General features: G+C 38.2%; 1 protein-coding gene across 1 annotated transcript in view; it reads left to right on the plus strand.

Moving 5' to 3' along the window:
- Positions 1-906: 906 nt before the first annotated feature.
- The window catches only part of LOC111144667 (coiled-coil domain containing 172), a 52,798-nt gene continuing 35,646 nt past the window's right edge, over positions 907-18,058 (plus strand). The window contains exons 1-2 of the mRNA XM_022499068.1: positions 907-1,021; positions 1,205-1,290. Coding sequence (XP_022354776.1) covers positions 943-1,021; positions 1,205-1,290 — 165 coding nt within the window. The 5' untranslated portion in view covers positions 907-942. The remainder of the gene's footprint in view (positions 1,022-1,204; positions 1,291-18,058) is intronic.

The following is an 18,058-nucleotide window of genomic DNA, read 5'->3' on the forward strand; positions in this document are numbered from 1 at the left end:
CAAAAATCCCAAAGGTGCCTTTCATGTTTAAGCTTTAATTAGCAACCACTTTGGTCTCTGACACATATTGTGCAGATATTGAAGTGTTAATATTACTGAAGCTTGATTACAAAAGGCAATGATTAATTTTAAAGCAGACTAAAAAGATATGCCCTGATTACAAAGGAATGATTAAGGCGGAATGTCAGACGTTGCACATTTATAGCAGTCTTTGCCACAGTCAAAGGATAAGACGTTGCAGTTTATATTTAGAATCCCGGGTACTTAGTTCTTCATAATGCCAGGTGTTTGCGCCTCGGAGAAAGATCACCACAAGTCCAAGTGCGGCTTTAAGACCTTTGTGGCCACGTGGCCAAAGCGAAGCCCCCGACGCAGTCTGGGCCCAACGAGACGCCGTAGTTCAGTCCCCACCCGGCGAGGCCAACCCGAGGCCCCTGCTGCGGCCTGCAGGAAGGGCTCCAGCCGACGGTATTGTTAGCAAGTACACGGATTACTGTGAGACAGAACACTGTGAGGACGTTCGCCCGAAAAAGAGAGGGGGTGGAGAGGAAAAGGCCAGAAACACCGAGGGGTGCTGCCCAGGCCGGCTCAGACGCCCCGCCTGGGCCCCTCCATTTTTATTTGCCACCAGCACAGAAGGAAAACCCGCAAGGGCCCGGGGCCTCGACTCGGGGGAGCTGCGTTCAGCCGGGGAACGAAAGCCCGGCTTCTGTCCCTGGCAGGGCGAGGGTGCGAGGGGGGTGAACGGCTGTCCTTTGTTAGTGAAGCGGGGAAACAAAGGCCGGCAGCCGGGCTGGCGCCCACCTGGCCCATCCAGAGTCAAGGCCAGCCCGGGGATAGCCCTGAACCTTCCTCCTTCCTCACTGCGCTTTGCAGGCCCCTCGCACTCCTCGCCCGTAGGTACCAAAAGGCGTCAAGGGATCCGCGGGAGCCCGGCGCGAGATGAGTTTAGAGTCCCTGTTTCGGCACATCATCTTCTCGGAGCATCAGGCCGAGGAGGGTCGCCGCGTGATCCGAGAAGGTGGGTGCTTCGGTCGCCCGCTGGGAGGGGGGGGTCCCTTGTCTCCTCCAGGTGGGGGCTTAGAGCGAAAGGCAGCCCCCAGGGCGCGGGCGGAGAAGGGAGGGGGCTCGGCTGTCCACGCGCATAGGCCTGGGGACTCCAGAAAGATAGAAGAGGTGTTTATGGATTTCATTTGTATTCCAGTAAGGTCGGAGATAAACAGATGTCGTGAAGAAATGAAGAAAGCAGCCGAGCTGCTGAACGAGGAGAAAGCCAAGTTGGAATCTAAGGTAGCTTGACATGGAGAGCTTGAAAAAAAATCTATTCGAAATTGCCTTTTGGAAGATATTTTATTATTTAACTAGTTGTCCTTCAAGTAGGAAGCGTACCCCTGGGCTGGTTAGTGCAGTGCCATCTCGCTGGGTAATATTCCAGACTCCAGGTCCAGGGAACACTCATTCCAACAAGGCACTTGTCCCAAGGAAACCAGTTTAAGGAATGAAGACTTGATGGTCCATGGTGTGGGATGGTTGACTTTTTAAAAGAGCCCGATGTCACTGGAAAAAATAATTGCTCAATAAGTAGTTGGTGCAGCGTATACGTTTTAAGTAGTAAATAATTGAAGAAGTGTGCCCTGTTGATATAACAGGTGGAATGTGACTTTCCAGCCAGTCTCTGTCTTTTGTATTTTTCAATTCTCTACCACATTTGGGACATTTCTTTCATCCTAAAGTGTAATTTTTTTCACTAGCATCTCTCTTTTCTGCATCATTTGGAAAGTTATGTTATTTAAATAGAAGCAAGGCAATCCAATGGCCTCTTGAAGGAAGATTTTGAAGGATGGGTAGAATTCTGGAAAGGTAGAAATAAGTAATAGGAGAAAAGTATTGGGGACAGAGAGAGGATATGAATGAAAGGGAGACATGCCCAAGGCATATTGGGAGAGAAATCTAGTCAAAGCAGAGAGCTGTTATCTGGGAATAGGACGAAAGCATTCCAGGCTTTTGATCAGGGAGCAGTGTGATAAAAGTGGTTTTAGGAAGATTTCTCTGAGCCCTGGGAGGAGGGGAGCTAAGAACATCATCCAAGCATGCCCTAATGATAACCTTGCCTATGAGGGAAGACGGGAGGACAGTCATTCAAAAATATTTATTCAACACCTAGAGATAAACTAAGCAAGCCCTGTGCAGTGGGATATCTGTTTGAGGAAGACTGTTTACTTAAAAAATGTCTATTTTAACTTACCAGTGTGAGGAATTTCTAGTTTTCTTTGTGAACAAGGTAGCCATCTATCCTTTCTCTACCTGATGAGTTTTTGCTCTTCTACCAGGTCTTACTCAAATGTCACCTATGAAGCCCGCCCTTGGGCAGCTTGGAAATTTTAAAAAATTACAGTTCAGGGTACCATGTTAAAATTAGACAAGAGTGCTTACTTGAATTTGTGTTTGTACCCCCTCACTGTTTTGGAAGCAATGTATTTGGAATTTTTTTCTTAACCATCTTATGTTTCCATAGCTTATGTCCAGCGCCTAGCACCTATTTTACTTTGGTGTTTGAATGAATTAATGATTACTAATAGTAAGATGTTCTTTAAAATAGAAGTTTGGACTGTTACTCAAGTGAGACCCTAGGTCCTGTTTTGCTTTTGAGTAGCAGATAAAGTAGCTGCGAACACTGTAAGCTGATGGGAAGGGCAGAGCTTTAAGAATGTTATGACCTAGGGGTGCCTAGGTGGCTCAGTGGGTTAAAGCCTCTGCCTTCGGCTCAGGTTGTGGTCCCAGGATCCTGGGATCGAGCCTCGCATCAGGCTCTCTGCTCGGCAGGGAGCTTGCTTCCTCTTCTCTCTCTGCCTGTCTCTCTGCCTACTTGTAATCTCTGTCTGTCAAATAAATAAATATTAAAAAAAAAAAAAAAGAATGTCATGACGTAGCTTTCTTTTTCTTTAAAAAGAATTCAGATACTTAAGCATTGGTAACTGGAAGCTAATGGAAGTAATAGGCAAAACATACAATTAGGTAATGCTTAGCTGACACTTACTGAGCGCTTACTGTATGCCGGGCACTATTCTAAACGCTTCACCCATGTTAACTGCTTTAACCCTGCCAGGAATCCTGTGATGAGGCACCATTATTAATCTCCCTTTATGGGTGAGGAAACACAGAGGTTAAATGACTTGCCCATGATATATAATTAAAAACAATTAAGCTACCATAATGAAAGTAACAACTGAGTAATGACAGAATATTTTATTAAAACGGATTTCTTGAGCTCTTCTTAGACTTTTTTTCTTCATAAAATCCACATGTAATAATGTATCTGAAGCTTTTACGTTAGTTTAGGGCAGTTTTTAAAAGGTCACTTAGGTAAGTTTTTCTACAAAATGTCTTTTTCCCGGATTGGTGAAGATACTGACCTGACAGATAACAAATGTTAAAAAAATTTGCTCTTTATATGTCTTCTTTGAAAAAAAAAAATAGGTTTACTCTTTGTACTATTTTTCTTTTTTAGCAGCCTGTTTTGTTGAAAATGGAAATGTAATTTGTTGCTAAAATACACATACATAAAAAATGTTGACTCAAATATTTATACTTGAGAAAAGACAGAGCAAGTCCTTAACATTGTTTAGAAACATCTGCTGAAATTTCTAATTAATATAAGCTCTTAAATGTGGATTGTTTTTTAATCAGCTCATATACATGGGTAATAGTATGATTGTATCTTACTAATAAAATTAACATATAAGCTTCACCGTTTCATGCAATACTAATTTGTAATTGAAATAATTTGATTTATAATATAGTCAAAATGGTGTGTGTGAGTATGTATGGATAAAGATTTTAAAGTGGAACCACAATTATAACGTAGATGACTAATGGGAGGAACTGAAGAAGTAATCATAAATTGATTTCTTGTATCTTTTATTCTGAGTTAATTATACGTCTGCCAATAACAATGAAAATATATTTACTTGAATATTTGACTTGGCATTTATTGACCAATTTATCAAGTGGAAGCAGCATCGGGAGAAACTCGAACATAATTTGAATAGGCCAGTGCTTTGTGCTGTTTGTACGGTGATACATTCGGACAATATTTGGGGCATTTATTTTGGAAGTTGCTTGTGGTCAAAAAATATATTTAGGAAGTGCAATGCTCATTTTTTTTCTGTTCTGTAAAACCCAGGTAGCATGTAATTAGAACTTGAATGATAGCATTTGCCTTTCAGGGCTCGATGAGTCCTTTAGAATATATGGTTGCAAAATCTCAGATTATGTAGTATGCATATTTTGTGAGTTGGAGAGCTGCAGTATGGCTGGTTAGGTTTGGTGATATGAAAACAGAAAGACAAGAAAATGCCCTGGATTTGCATTAATGCTTACCAATATACCTAACGCCTCTGATAAAAGAAAGGTTTTGAGGTATGGATGACAGAACAAATCAAAATTAAGGACTCCCAGAACATTTGTAGTTTCTTCTAAGCATCTGAAAGGGTTTTTTTTTTCTGTTTTAAAAATAGTATATAGTTAAAATTTGACTATTTAATCTGTATAAACATGTTATATAAAACCTAATGTAATGCAATACTGTCTCAAAAGAAAGGAAATGGTGGAAAGCTATTTTGTTTAATTTTTCTTCTCTCACTTTTAACTTATATAAACATTATAACAGTAATAGGGGTGGCTACCCAGGTGGCTCAGTGGGTTACGCCTCTGTCTTCAGCTCAGGTCATGATCTCAGGGTCCTGGGATCAAGCCCCACATCGGGCATTCTGCTCAGCGGGAAGCCTACTTCCCCCTCTCTCTCTGCCTGCCTCTCTGCCTGCTTGTGATCTCTCTGTCAAACAAATAAATAAAATCTTTTAGAAAAATTATAACAATAATAAAATAATATGGCATGAATTTTTTTAAAAAATTCATTATATTGAAATAAACAAGTAACTTAAGGTGACTTCTTTTACTTCAAACTGTGCCCAGTCCTTTTTTTTTAAGTTGATAAAACCCCTGCCAGTTAGTGACCCTCCTACTTAGGAGCCCTCCAAGACCAGCAGTCAAAGTCATATCTGTTAGTACTCTATTACCTAATTAGGGAAAGAACAAAATCCCAAGTTGTTATCATGTATAATACTGAAATAGAGTTTTGTTATGGAGATTTTTCTTTTTGTAAAAGTTGCATCAAGAAAAATTTATATCCTTTTTAAATTTAATTAATTAAAAGTTACTTAAAAACATAAATAAAAGGACATTATTTCTTCCCTATAACATTGTTTAAATAGCAGTACATGTGATTTATTTAATCCCAATTTTAGAAAATAATATGGAAATTCTGCTTATCACAATTTAACACATTCCTATATATAGATTCATTAATTATGACCAGGACACTTCACTTAGTCGCTTGCACTTTCTCTGACTTTTTCACATTAAAGTCTTTTAAGGAAAATCCCTCCTGTCCTAAACATGTATGGCTGATTTCTGAAAAATGGGAGTATAGAATTTTGGCTTATTGTCTCTTTTACATTCACTTTGGTCATATGTACAGTTCCATAGTCAGTCAATGTATTTCTGAGTTTGGAGTCCATTCTACAGAGGACTTTTCTTTTATACTCAAAGTACTTCCTAGAGGTTTGGTGGATGTTTTCGTCACTCCCCAATATGCTAATTCAGGACATTTCTCTACCTGTTTATGGTAGCTCATGCTATGTTCTACCATCTTTTCACCACTTCTCTTTTCTGTTATCCTGCTAACTCTCTGTGTACTCTCCTTTGCCCTTAGAACTGGTCATTCTACTCTTCCTCCTGACCTCTGTCCTTTTTTTTTTTTTTTACTCCCCTGGCAACACTCCAACTCCAAGTGACCCAATTACCTGCTACAGTGTCGGCACTCGGGCAGTTCCGGGAGAGACTGGATCTAGTAGTCATGAATGTGAGCCTCAGCTTCCACTGAGACTTCCACAGGGTCTGGAAATACTACTGCATTCCTTTCTCACTCTCTCTAAGGACTATTTCAGCCTTCACTCTTCTATATTTGATCCTGTCTTCTGAACTACTTAACTCTCAGGAGTTAACTTTGCCTTTTGTTTCAGAGAAAATAGAAACCATCCACCAGGAAATATTTTATTTTCCCACCTTCTGATTTCCAACCCTGCCTAAGTGAAAACCCATCTTCTCCCATTTTCTTCCTTTTATCAAGGAGATGGGCTTCCTCAACAAAGGACAATTCTATCTATGCTTTAAGTCCCATCATCTTCATTATCATTCTCATGGCCATTGTTATGCATATTAGTGGGAAGGGGCCTATAGAAAGAGGTTGAAAATAGACTAGAGAGAAAACACGTCAGTAGTTAAAAGCCCCTGAGGAGGTGGAAGGAGGATGGGTGGGATCTAGAACATAAGGTAAGAATTAGCCTTAGACGAGATGAGTGATATTTCTTTCTTTTTTTTCTTTTTTTCTTTTTTTTTTTTTTAGTATTTCATTTATTTATTTGTCAGAGAGAAGGGGAGAGAGAGAGAGAGCACACAAGCAGGCAGAGAGGCAGGCAGAGGCAGAGAGAGAAGCAGGCTCCCTGCCCAGGAAGAAGCCCATGCGGGACTTGATCCCAGGACCCTGGGATCATGACCTGAGCCGAAGGCAGCGGCTTAACCCACTGAGCCACCCAGGTGTCCCGAGGAGTGATATTTCTGTTGTAAAAACAAAATAGGGGGCACTTGGGTGGCTGAGTCAGTTAAGAGACTGCCTTTGGCACAGGTCAAGATCCCAGGATCATAGGATCCAGCTCAGCATTGAGCTCCCTGCTTTGCGGGGAGTCTGCTTCTCCTTCTTCTTCTGCCCCTCCCCCTGCTCCCTGCTCATGCTCTCTCAAATAAATAAATAATCTAAAACAAAAAACAAAAAAACAAAACCCCTAAAAGTAGTAGGTATTGAGCACATCTTACTATAAATCAGACCTTACGCTAAGCATTTACAAACCTTAGCTCAATTAACTCTCTCAAGCACCCTGTGAGATAGAATTATTCCATTATTCATTTGAGAAAATTGAGATCCAGAGAAATTTAGTACATTGCACGAGGTCACATCATCATCATCATCATCATCATCATAATAGATGGAAGATTTGAACGTATATGGGGTTAACTAAATGAGTCTCCTTTTTTTTTAAAAAAAAAAAAAGATTTTACTTATTTATTTGAGAGAGAGAACATGAGCAGGGGAAGGGCGGAGGGAGAAGCAGACTCCCTGCTGGGCAGGGAGCCTGATGCCAGGCTGGATCCCAGAACCCTGGCATCCTGACCTGAGCTGATGGTAGCCGCTTAACCGACTCAGCCATAAGACACCCCCGAGAACCCTCACTCTTAGCTGCCGTAGTATAGCATACAGAACAGAATAAGGAAAGGGTGAGGTTATAGGAAAGTTTGGAGACAGTGACAGTGATAAAGCCACCTGGTTTTACTAGTTCAACAATTTTGACGAGTATGTGTCCTATGTGTTTAATGAAATTATTAATAAGAATGTTTTATTTCTTTGTTCGTCTGCTTTTACTGTTAGGCGGCCGTACACAAGCAAGGCAGCACCACGAGTTCGCAGAAGTTGCCCTGTCATCACAGGGGCTCCTCGTTAGTAAAGATCTACTTCAGTCAGCCAGCAGGTTAGCCCCCGAGGGTTAAGAGGCCAGTCAGAAGCACCATCCCTTCCTTAGAAGGCCCTATCAGTTTGGGTGGTTTGGGCTGCAAATAACAGAAATTCAGTTCAAAATGGCTTAAACATATCGAGAAACGATTGGCTTAAATATTTGAAAACCCAACCTTTGATTCTGCCGTTATATGCTTTGGAATTGCATCAGGTTGCTTGTAACAAAAATGTAACCATGGTGGCTTTACCGAATAAGGGGTTATTTTTTTCTGTGTAACAGAAAGTCTGGAGGTAGGAGATCCATGGCCGTTTATTAAAATTGCTCAAGGAAGTCGTGAAAGACCGAGGTATATTCTTTCCATTCCGCTATGCTGAGCACGTGGCTTTCATCCTTGCGGTCACAGCACTGCTCCATCTGCAGGCATCATATTTGAATTCCAGGTGAATTCCAGAAGAAAAGGAGAGCATGAAAATCAAAAGACTTCTCATGTGGCTTTATCATTGTTTTGGTGGAAGGAAAGTCCTCTCTAAGGACTTAGTCCTGCATCCTAAGGATTAGAATTTTGTCACATGGCCAACCTTGGAAAATGGAGCCTGGGAATGTAAATACTTTTAACTGGATGCGTTACTTCACTGAATAAAACTGGAGTTTTGGGGTGCCTGGGTGGCTCAGTGGGTTAAAGCCTCTGCCTTCGGCTCAGGTCATGATCCAGGGTCCCCTGGGATCAAGCCCGCATCCAGCTCTCTGCTCAGTGGGAGCCTGCTTCCCCTTCCTCTCTCTCTGCCTGCCTCTCTGCCTATTTGTGATCTCTGTCTGTCAAATAAATTAAAAAAAAAAAAAATCTTAAAATTGGAGTTTTATTAATAAAGAAGAATGGCAGAATGCTTGTTCTCCTTATGTTCCCCTAAAAGTAACTGATAACTCCCAGAGCCACATGATTTTACCTTCTAAATCAGGGAGAGAGAGAAGGAAGTTTGTTTGAAGCTTTCTCTAAATTGCAAAGGAATTATCCTCATTGGATACCTTCTTTCGCCTCATATACACAAATTATAACAATAGCTGTGATCAAAGGTAGTAAATTCTCCCAAATTCAGTGGGCTGTCTAGGGATAGTACAGGTTGCCAAAAACCAATAGTTAACCAAGGAAAAGAGGAATGCATGTTTGGGAGGCAACCACAGTGTCTACAACAAATACTTTAGTGGTCAAAGCCAGAATGACCATGTAGAGAAGCCCTGTCGTTGGTTGGAATATGTAAGGTTAATTATGTTTATCACTTAATCTTAGTGTGATTTGTCATGTATGCAAGGACACAATGCAAGATTTTCCCTTGTAAGTTACCCCTCAGTCAAGCAAGAGTTGTTTTATGTTGGAGTCCTAAAAAAGCCGTTATGTTATTACATGCACTTAAAATTCCTTTATTTTGAACAAGAGCTCAATGAGAGTTTGAGATGTTTGAAGGAATCACCTGATTGAATTGATTTTTAAAAAGTAGACAAAGACATTTAACAGGTTTAGTTATTATTCCTGGGAGTATGATCTCAGAATTTAAGTGCTAAATGTCATTATGAAAAAGCCACTTAGTAATGACCCCCCCAAAAAAAATCCACAAATCTCAAAAACATAATATTATGATAAAAAAGCAACCTATAGAAGGTACATATGTATGAGACCATTTAAAAACACACAAAACATCTATGAGGGATTATAAATTTATAGTGAAGTTTAATGACATGCATGGGATGATAAGTAGCAACATCAGGTAGTGATTATCTCTGATGGGGGTTGGAAGATAAATGTAATCAGGGAAGGGTATACAGGTCACTTCAGCTGTACACATAATGTTTAATTTCTTAAGCTGGGAGTGGGGACATAGCTGTTATGTGACTTTAAAAAATAAAGATACATTTTATAAGTTACAAAGCAGTATTTATAGTCTATTCAGTATAGTCTATTCAAAAAGTTACGCAGTCATCACTAATTACAGAACATTTTCATCAGTCCAAAAGGAGCTCTATGCCCTTAGCAGTTCCCCTCCATCCCCGTCAAACCCCACCAGCCCTAAGTCACCACTAATCTCCTTCTGTCTCCAGACATGGCCTGTAAGTGGAATTCTAGGATAGCTGGCCTCTTCTGCCTGGCTTCTTTCACTGAGCGTGTTTTCAAGGTTCATCCATATTGTAGCATGTATCGCTACTTCATTCCTTTCTATGGCCGAATAATATTCTATTGTAGGGATATGCCAGATTTGTGTATTCATTCTTCAGTTGATAGACATTGGGTTGTTTGCACCTTTTTAGCTGTTATGAATAATGTCACTACGAATATTTGCCTGCAAGTTTTTGTACGAACATACATTTTCAGTTCTCCTGGGTGTTCCACGCAGGAGTGGAATTTCTGAGTCGTATGGCTAGGATGGGTTTAACTTTTTGCGGAAACGCCAGACTGCATAGCAGCAGCACCATCTTACTTGCCGCCAGCAGCATCCCAGGGCTCCAGTTTCTCTATAGCCTCACGAACACTTGGGATTTTCTGGGTTTTTATTTGTTTTGTTTTTGTGTTAAAGCCATCTTAGCAGGTGTGAGACAGTATCTGGTTTATACTTTGGTTTTGGTTTATATTTCAAGTTCCTTAATGACATTAATGCTCGACATCTTTTCAGGTGCTTATTGGCCATTTGGCACATCTAGTCTTAGAATGAGCTGTTTGATTAATGGTCGTGTCCATGGTTCCAATTCTTTTATTGGGGGGCACTGGTCTCTGAGTAGTGATTGCTCTTCATACTGATAGAACTGAAATGATTACATTTCTAATTGAAGTGAAAAATATTACATGTAGCATTTATTGAACTCCTTTTTCTCAACTTTGTTTTCATGATCTTAAGAAAATCCGAAGACTATTTCATGGTAATAGCAGTTTAGAGCAAACCCTATAACAGTATGCCAGAGAGCCTTTCTATTTGGAAGTTCTTATAAAATAAATCACAAAAGTTGCTCACTTCCTGTCTTGGGTCCACAAAGTGGAAAATCTACTGCACTGTTTCTAATTGTATAAAATCTACACCAGTGTGCCTATTTCTTTCTTCTCTTATCTTTTCTTTCTTCTCGTTTCTCTTTTCTTTTCTCCTTCCTTTCCTTTTCCCTTCAAAGAGCTACTCTAAGTAAATTGTTTAGCCTGAAATGTTAGAAGTGTTCTCAACAGGAAAAAAAAAACAAAAAACAAAAAACAAAACCTTCCTTTCCAGGAACTGAGAGAAGGGTTCTCTAATTAAAGAACAGTAATAAGTTTGTGGCTCAGTGTGCAGAAGGCATGAGAGTACATTTAGTTTGCTAACCTCCTAAGACTACACAGCACAAAAGATTGCCCTTTCAAAAGTTGGCCTTTTTGCGTTTTGTGATTTCTTAGAAAATCAATTAACTCTGTTCCTCATTTCTAAATATCTCCAATCACACATTGGGTAATTAAAATTATTCATTCAACAAACATTCATTAAGCAACTTCTGCATCACACCATGAATAACTGGAAATAAATTACATAATGATTCTCTACCTGAATTTGAGAGTTGGCATCAAACAGCTTCTATGTATAAACTTAACTGTAAACTCAAAATTCTTGATGTTCTCCTTTCTAAAAAAAGAAAAGTGTTTTTTTTTTTAACTTTTGATGTTTTCTGTGCGGTTCTGTAAAGAAAACCTCTTCATATTTGTCGCAAGTAATTGAAGCATAAAAATAGATGAGGGCACAAGGTGTCCTTAGAGAACAGCACTGGGCATTTTCCTGGTGGTAGTCTGTTTTTCTAAGGGCGTTTGCCTTTGCGGTGGGTTCTTTTGTTCTGGAATCTGTAAACCGTTCTTTGACTTCAGGGATTTTGCACTGCTGTCTCCTCTGCCTGAAATGCTTCTTCCCGCAGCTAGGGGTGTCTTGGGTCTACTCAGTTCTTTCAGGTCTCTTTCAGCAGGGTGGCCAACCATTCCACTGCAATGTGAGACTTTACGTCAAGACATGCAAATCTTGATGGCTCTTTACCTGAGGTTACAGTTGCCACTTGAGAGCTATGGGTTTTAAAGTGTAATCTGCAACCTAGGCATCCCCAAGACTCCCTCAGGAGGTCTATGAGGTCCAACTATTTTCTTAATGATGCGAAGGCATTATTTACCATTTTCACCGCGATTGCGCGCACATTGATGGTAAGTAAAGGCGATGATGAGTAAAACCGCTGGTGCCTTAGCACAAACCAAGGCAGTGGCACCCAACTGCTCTAGTAGGTCATTGTCTTCTTCACTGCTGTAAGCTCACAGTAAAGAACAGAACCCACCAGTTTCACTACACGCCTTGATTGTTTTGAAGTTGACCATTGGGTCTATGAGTTTTTAATACCGTGTGTGATGAAATGGAAGTTCACATAAAGTACCTATATTCCAAAGTACGATGACTGTCTCAAGGGAGAGTACTTACGTGTTTGAGTTACAAAATGAACTAACCTTATTTTTCTTTCCCCTTCCCCTGGAACACCATTTTTACTTGAATAACTGACAGGCTATAGTTATTTAAACTTGAGTACTTGGCAAAATTTTCTCAAAAATGAAGTGATCCTGACATTTCAAGGCAAACAACTGGTAGTAGTAGTAGTATCTTGCCAATGATAATATTCAACCTTTCAAACAAAAGTCTGAATTTTCGAAGACTCTTATCTGTCACTATAAACTTGACTGTATTTTTCCCAATACTTAAAGATTTTTCTGATGAGTTTGTTAATGATATTAATGAATGTTATTTTTTAGTATCATATAATTAAATGTATTAACATTTGGAGGATCGGAATAATAGTTCAGTGAAGCAATATTTCCCAAATGACCAGCACAAGTCACAAAACCATACATGGATAAAATATCCTCTGAAAGCACAGGATAGACCAACAGGTTTTATTGTAACAGAAGGTGAAAAGCTCTCTGAAATGATTCCACACTGCAACTAACCTTTAGGGAACTTTCACTGGTTTAGTTCGGGTACAGTATCAAGCATACCCACAATCATTTGAAAAGGGGATTAAAATACATTGTGTGAGGCCAGATTTCCTGCATGTACTTCAGCCAAAAAATGCATTGCAAAAGATTGAATAAAGAAGTAGATGTGAGAATCCAGTTGTCTTCTATTAAGGCAGACATTAAAAAGATGCACAAAAAAATGTGAATCCAGCTCTTCTTACTATTTTTTTTGGGGGGGAAATACTATTTTTTCTTAGGATATTTTTAAACATGCAATAAATTTACTGTTACATTAATTCTTAATGAATTAATTTATTAAATTAATGAATTAAATGTTTCTTAAAATTTCTGTTTTAATATCTGATACAGAAAATATTGATAGGTCTAGCTTATGAAAACAATCTAACAAAAATGTCTTCAGTAATTTTTTAAGACTGTGTTAAAGTCCTTAACACAGAAAAGTCATGAGACCAAAAAGTTTGGTCATGGCTGCTGGAGAGGATCCTCTCTGACCTCCAGTCTATCAAATGGTATCACCCAGTCCCATCTCTCCTTGTTCACAGTCCTTTATTTTGTAACACTTACTGCCTCTTGACATATTTTATATCTATCTGTTTATTACTTGTCTCCCCCCAAAGGAATGTAAGCTCCACAAGGAATACAAATTTATCCAGTTTGCTCGCTACTGTTATTCCCAGTATCTAGAACAGTGCTTCAATTGTAGAGGGTGTTAAATAAATATTACTGAGTGAATAAATTAAAACTTTTCTCATAGGATTCTGTTTTCTGTTCTCTTCTGTGAATTCTGCTTGTTTAAGCTGGTGGCTTTCTTATGTAATGGTGTATATTCTTATGAGCTTCAGATTTTTCTGTTGTGAACTTATCTTTAGCAGGGCTTATGTTTCCTAGGGTACCACATATTCCCTTGATAAAAAAGACATCCCTATGGAACAGTATCACCCTGGCTGTCAGGGGCGTACAAATATCACTTGTTCAGAACCAGTTTTTATGTTAATTTCTGAGCTTGGGATTTCTGCAGTACATGAGTGAGAGATACATAAATCTCATACCCATAAACCATTCAAGCTTGGGGTTGGAGCTTCTTGGGGATGACACCTTCCACTCATGGCTCAATGGTGGCAGCTCATTTATATGCTCCTTCTCTAAACCAATGAATGGAGTTTTGTTATTCCACTTGCACAGCTGGCATAGACACTGCTCGATTCCTGACTCTATCCAGTGAGCCCAGTTCCAGCTCCCTCTGGTCTTGACTTTCGGTCTTATGTGGGCATTTAAAACCCTAGCCGTAACACCTGTCCAATCTCAAGGATACCCCTTGGACTTAAATTCTAGCACACCGTTTTAACCCGAGTCACCTCTTCGCGTTTGGCTTGACAATTTTCCATTCTTGCTTTCAGTTTGACTATGTAAATGATACCTTATTTTAAATGTAGTTCTGTTTTATATAGCGTTCCTCTATATTTAAGCAGAAAGTGGGTCCTTCCCACATTTGCTTAGACTGCCTTATTAACCAGAATTCTTAACTTTAACTCTTTAACTTTAAAATTTTTTAATGCTTCAACTTCCTCATTCTTGGATTTTTATTTCTTTTTCATCTTTTGGTCAGTCTGTATAATTGTTCAAGTAATTTTTCAGGGACTATTGTGCATGATGAATTTTCTAAGCCATTAAGATCTTAAATTTCTTTCTATTGTTTTCACACTTGAATGAAAATTTGTCTGTATACAGAATTCTTGGCTCATGCCTGTTTATAGAAAATTATGTAGATCTAACACTACTGATTTTTTAAAAGTTTTTATTTAAATTCCAGTTAGTTAACATACAGTTTAATACTAGTTTCAGGAGTACAGTTTAGTGATTTGGTACTTAAATGCAACACCCGGGGATTGTCACAAGAAGTGGCATTACTGATTTTTGGAATTTATTAATGCAGAAGAGAAATACTGAAATCAGCCTGGTTTTTTTTTTTATTATTTTTAAAGGTTTTATTTATTTGAGATAAGAGTGTGCATGTACACGTGCATGGACGAGCTGGGGTGGGGCGGGAGGGTGGGAGAGGCAGATGGAGGGGGAGAAGCAGACTCCCCGCTGAGCAGGGAGCCAGATTTGGGGCTTGATCCCAGGATCCTGGGATCATGACCTGTGCCAAAGGCAGATGCTTAACCAACTGAGCCACCCAGGCGCTCCTCAGGCTGCTTTATTAAAATCCTTTTCAGCTAAACTGTTTTCATTATTTCTTCCCTGGTTGATCGTGCAGATTTTTTTTATTCTTATAATTCCAAATATAACAGATGTACCTGTTAGTTTTTTCTAGACCACGGGTGTCCCTCATTTTAACCTCAACTATTACTTTTTAACCTCAACTATTTTTATTAACCTAATTATAAGTTCCCATTTTAACTTCAACTCCCATTTTAACCTCAACTATTACTTGTGATTTCGTTTTTGTGTTCGCCTATTCCTTATAAGATGAGATCTTTGTTCTCTGTTCTCTGAACCTGTGATCTTCTCAGCAGCCTTAGAGAACTCTTTATACTTTACCTTACTGATTCCATCTTTTGCAGTGTTGGTTCTGTTATTTAATACTCTAAATTTAAAAGTTCTGTTGGGCTCTTTTCTTTTTTATATTTCTTTCATTTCCTGTCTTCCTTATTATCTCAGCTTTTTATTTTATTTAATATTACTCTCTTATGTCCTTACTTGCTCTTTTACTCTTGTTTTTTGGGGGACATACCTTTGCATTGTCTTGGTATTGACATAATTGATTAACAAAATTTATCTTTTTGCACCATGTAACAGTTGTATCTTACAGAGATTTATAGTACTCTTTTTTTGTAAGCTTTTGAGTAATTTTATTATTTTTTTATCTTTCATTACAGTATTTTTTGGGGGGGGTTGGGGTTTCTGCTGTTTCTATGTGAGAGCTGTCCAGACTTACAGCTTGCCAACAGGTACAGTATACACATTGTTCTTTGTCCCATTCTTGTTTGCTCCAGTTCTTAAAGAATGAACTGTCTTCCTAAAGCTAAAGCTGCTGGTTAACAAGTTGATGTGAATATGTGTCTCCCTTCCTCCATCCCCCCACCATTTCTTGTAGTGTACTTGACTGAGGTAGGATCTTTTCATGCTCATGTGCCAAGTTTTCTTATTATGAGGAGGAAAATGCGTGTTTTAAAGAATCTGTGACATTTTATAGTTCTTCCATTAAAAGCAGTACATGAAAAATCACTACCTGCAGCATTCCATTGTTTTATATCCTGACAGAATAGGAAGATGTAGTGATAGGTAAGATAAGGTACTGCCTCCTGCGTTGTCAAATAACACAGAAGTCACCTTATTTCCAAGTATCTCCCCAGTGAGTCTTTCAGATTAAGAAGTATCATTACAAATGTTCTTGGCCTATCAGTATTTGTGCATTACTGCTCTTTCCCTAATCATATTAGTATCTAGCTGTATCAGCAGTTCTTTGGAAATGGGAGTTTTATTTGAGGAGAAGGGAAGAAGTAATTTTGGAGTATGGGGGTTATTTTGAGAAGGTTAGATTTGGGTTGACTATGGATTTTGTAACACAAGACGGGTTCAAAAAAGGTGAATGAAAGAGGTCAAAAGCAAACTGGCTACTTGCAGCTGTGCCTGTGATCTTGATGTTGCTGAGAAGAATATCTCATATAGCCTTTGGTACTTATGTGGTTTTATGAATTGTTATTGCCTGAATTAATAGCTCCAGATAAGTTGAAAGGTTGCCTACCTCAACTTCTTTGATTCAGTCTAGTTTCATGACTTTAAATATAGTCCAGTTTTTCCTGGTTAAAATTCTAATTAGTTCCTCCCAAGAGAAGACAGAAAAGATGAAGGAATGGGAGATATGTGATTGCCACTGTAGAAAAAATGGATTAAATGGTCTCTAAAATGGTCCTTTTTTCTTTATTATGAGCTCCTCTTTGTCTCCATCTTTATTAGGAGCACTTGCTTATGTTGCTAATGGAAGAGTGGCTTATAGTCTTGGGAAATATGAGGACCTCCTATCATTTTTGATGAACATGCAGCAGACATTTTTGTTTTCTGAATTGGACTAGTTTAATTGTTTTAATTCTTCATAAAAGTAGTATGTATGTATTGCAGATTATTCCAAAAATATAAATAGGTCAAACACAGAGTGAAAACTATTCATAGTTCCACTCTATAGTTAATATTTTCATAGATCTTCTTTCAGAATTATTTATAAGTGCATGTATTTTTTCTGAAATGATTTGCTTTTTTTCCATTTACTGTATCCCACATATCTCAGTAAATGTATATATTTAAATGAGCAGTTTTTAATGATTGCATAGTATTCCACTCAATGGTTATATCATATTTTAGATAACTGCTTTCCTACTGATAAATACTATTATTGTTAATAAATTACTATTATTACTATCACTGTGATGACAATCTTGCACATGCATCTTGGTGCACTTGGTTTTTTTAGGATAAAGCCCTAGAAATCAAATTGTTCTATCAATAGTTATATATTGTTAAGGCTTTTGAGAATTTCTAAATTGTCATTCAGAAAAGTTGTTCCAGTTTATTTTCCCACAATTTCACCACTTGTAAAATTGAAATTATCAGTTGTTTTGGCAAATATAAGAAAAAGTGGCATCTTTTTATAGTTTTAATTTGAACTTTTTGTTTACTTATATTTTTATTTTTTTCATTGATTGCTAATGTTTACTATGTTTTTTGCCTATTCAAATCCTTTCCTTGTCTTTTTCTTATTGACATCTAGCTTTTTATAAGTTACAGATATTACCCTTTCTTTGTCATCCGTTGCAAATTTTATTGTTTGTAGCTTGGCTTTTTATGACATATTTTATCTAGTCAAAGTTTAGAATGTTTGTCTTGATAGAATTTTTAATCTTTTAAAAGATTAAATCTGAAATCTATCTCAGGCTTGGGAAAGCCTACCCCACTCCAAAATTTTTAAACAGTGTGTTTTTCCAGTACTTTTCCAGTTTTTTTTTTCTTTAATATCTTAAATAAAAATGACTCTTCCTCCATTTTTCCCTGGGTAAATATCACATGATCTCCACTGACCAAAAGCACCATCTTTATGATACAGTAATGCATATATATTTGTTTTTAGATAGCCTGTACCCTTCTATTAATCTGTTTGTTTCAGCGCCAGTAACATATTTACTTAATTACATTTGCTTCTAAGTATCTTTGATTCTCTGGAAGGATAGTTTCTTTTTTAGAAGTTTCCTGATTCTTCTCAGGTTTTTTGTTATTCTAGATAAAATTAAAATCGTTTTGTAAAATTCTAACAAAATTATGGGGTTTTAATTAAGACTCTACTACAGTTATGTGATAATTCAGGAAGAATTGGTGTATTTCCATCTTTGCATCTTTGCATTCAAGGACAAAGCCTATCATTTTACTTATT

This window comes from Enhydra lutris, unplaced genomic scaffold (genome assembly GCF_002288905.1).
Source record: "Enhydra lutris kenyoni isolate GAN:26980312 unplaced genomic scaffold, ASM228890v2 scaffoldscaffold12, whole genome shotgun sequence".
NCBI lineage: Eukaryota > Metazoa > Chordata > Mammalia > Carnivora > Mustelidae > Enhydra > Enhydra lutris.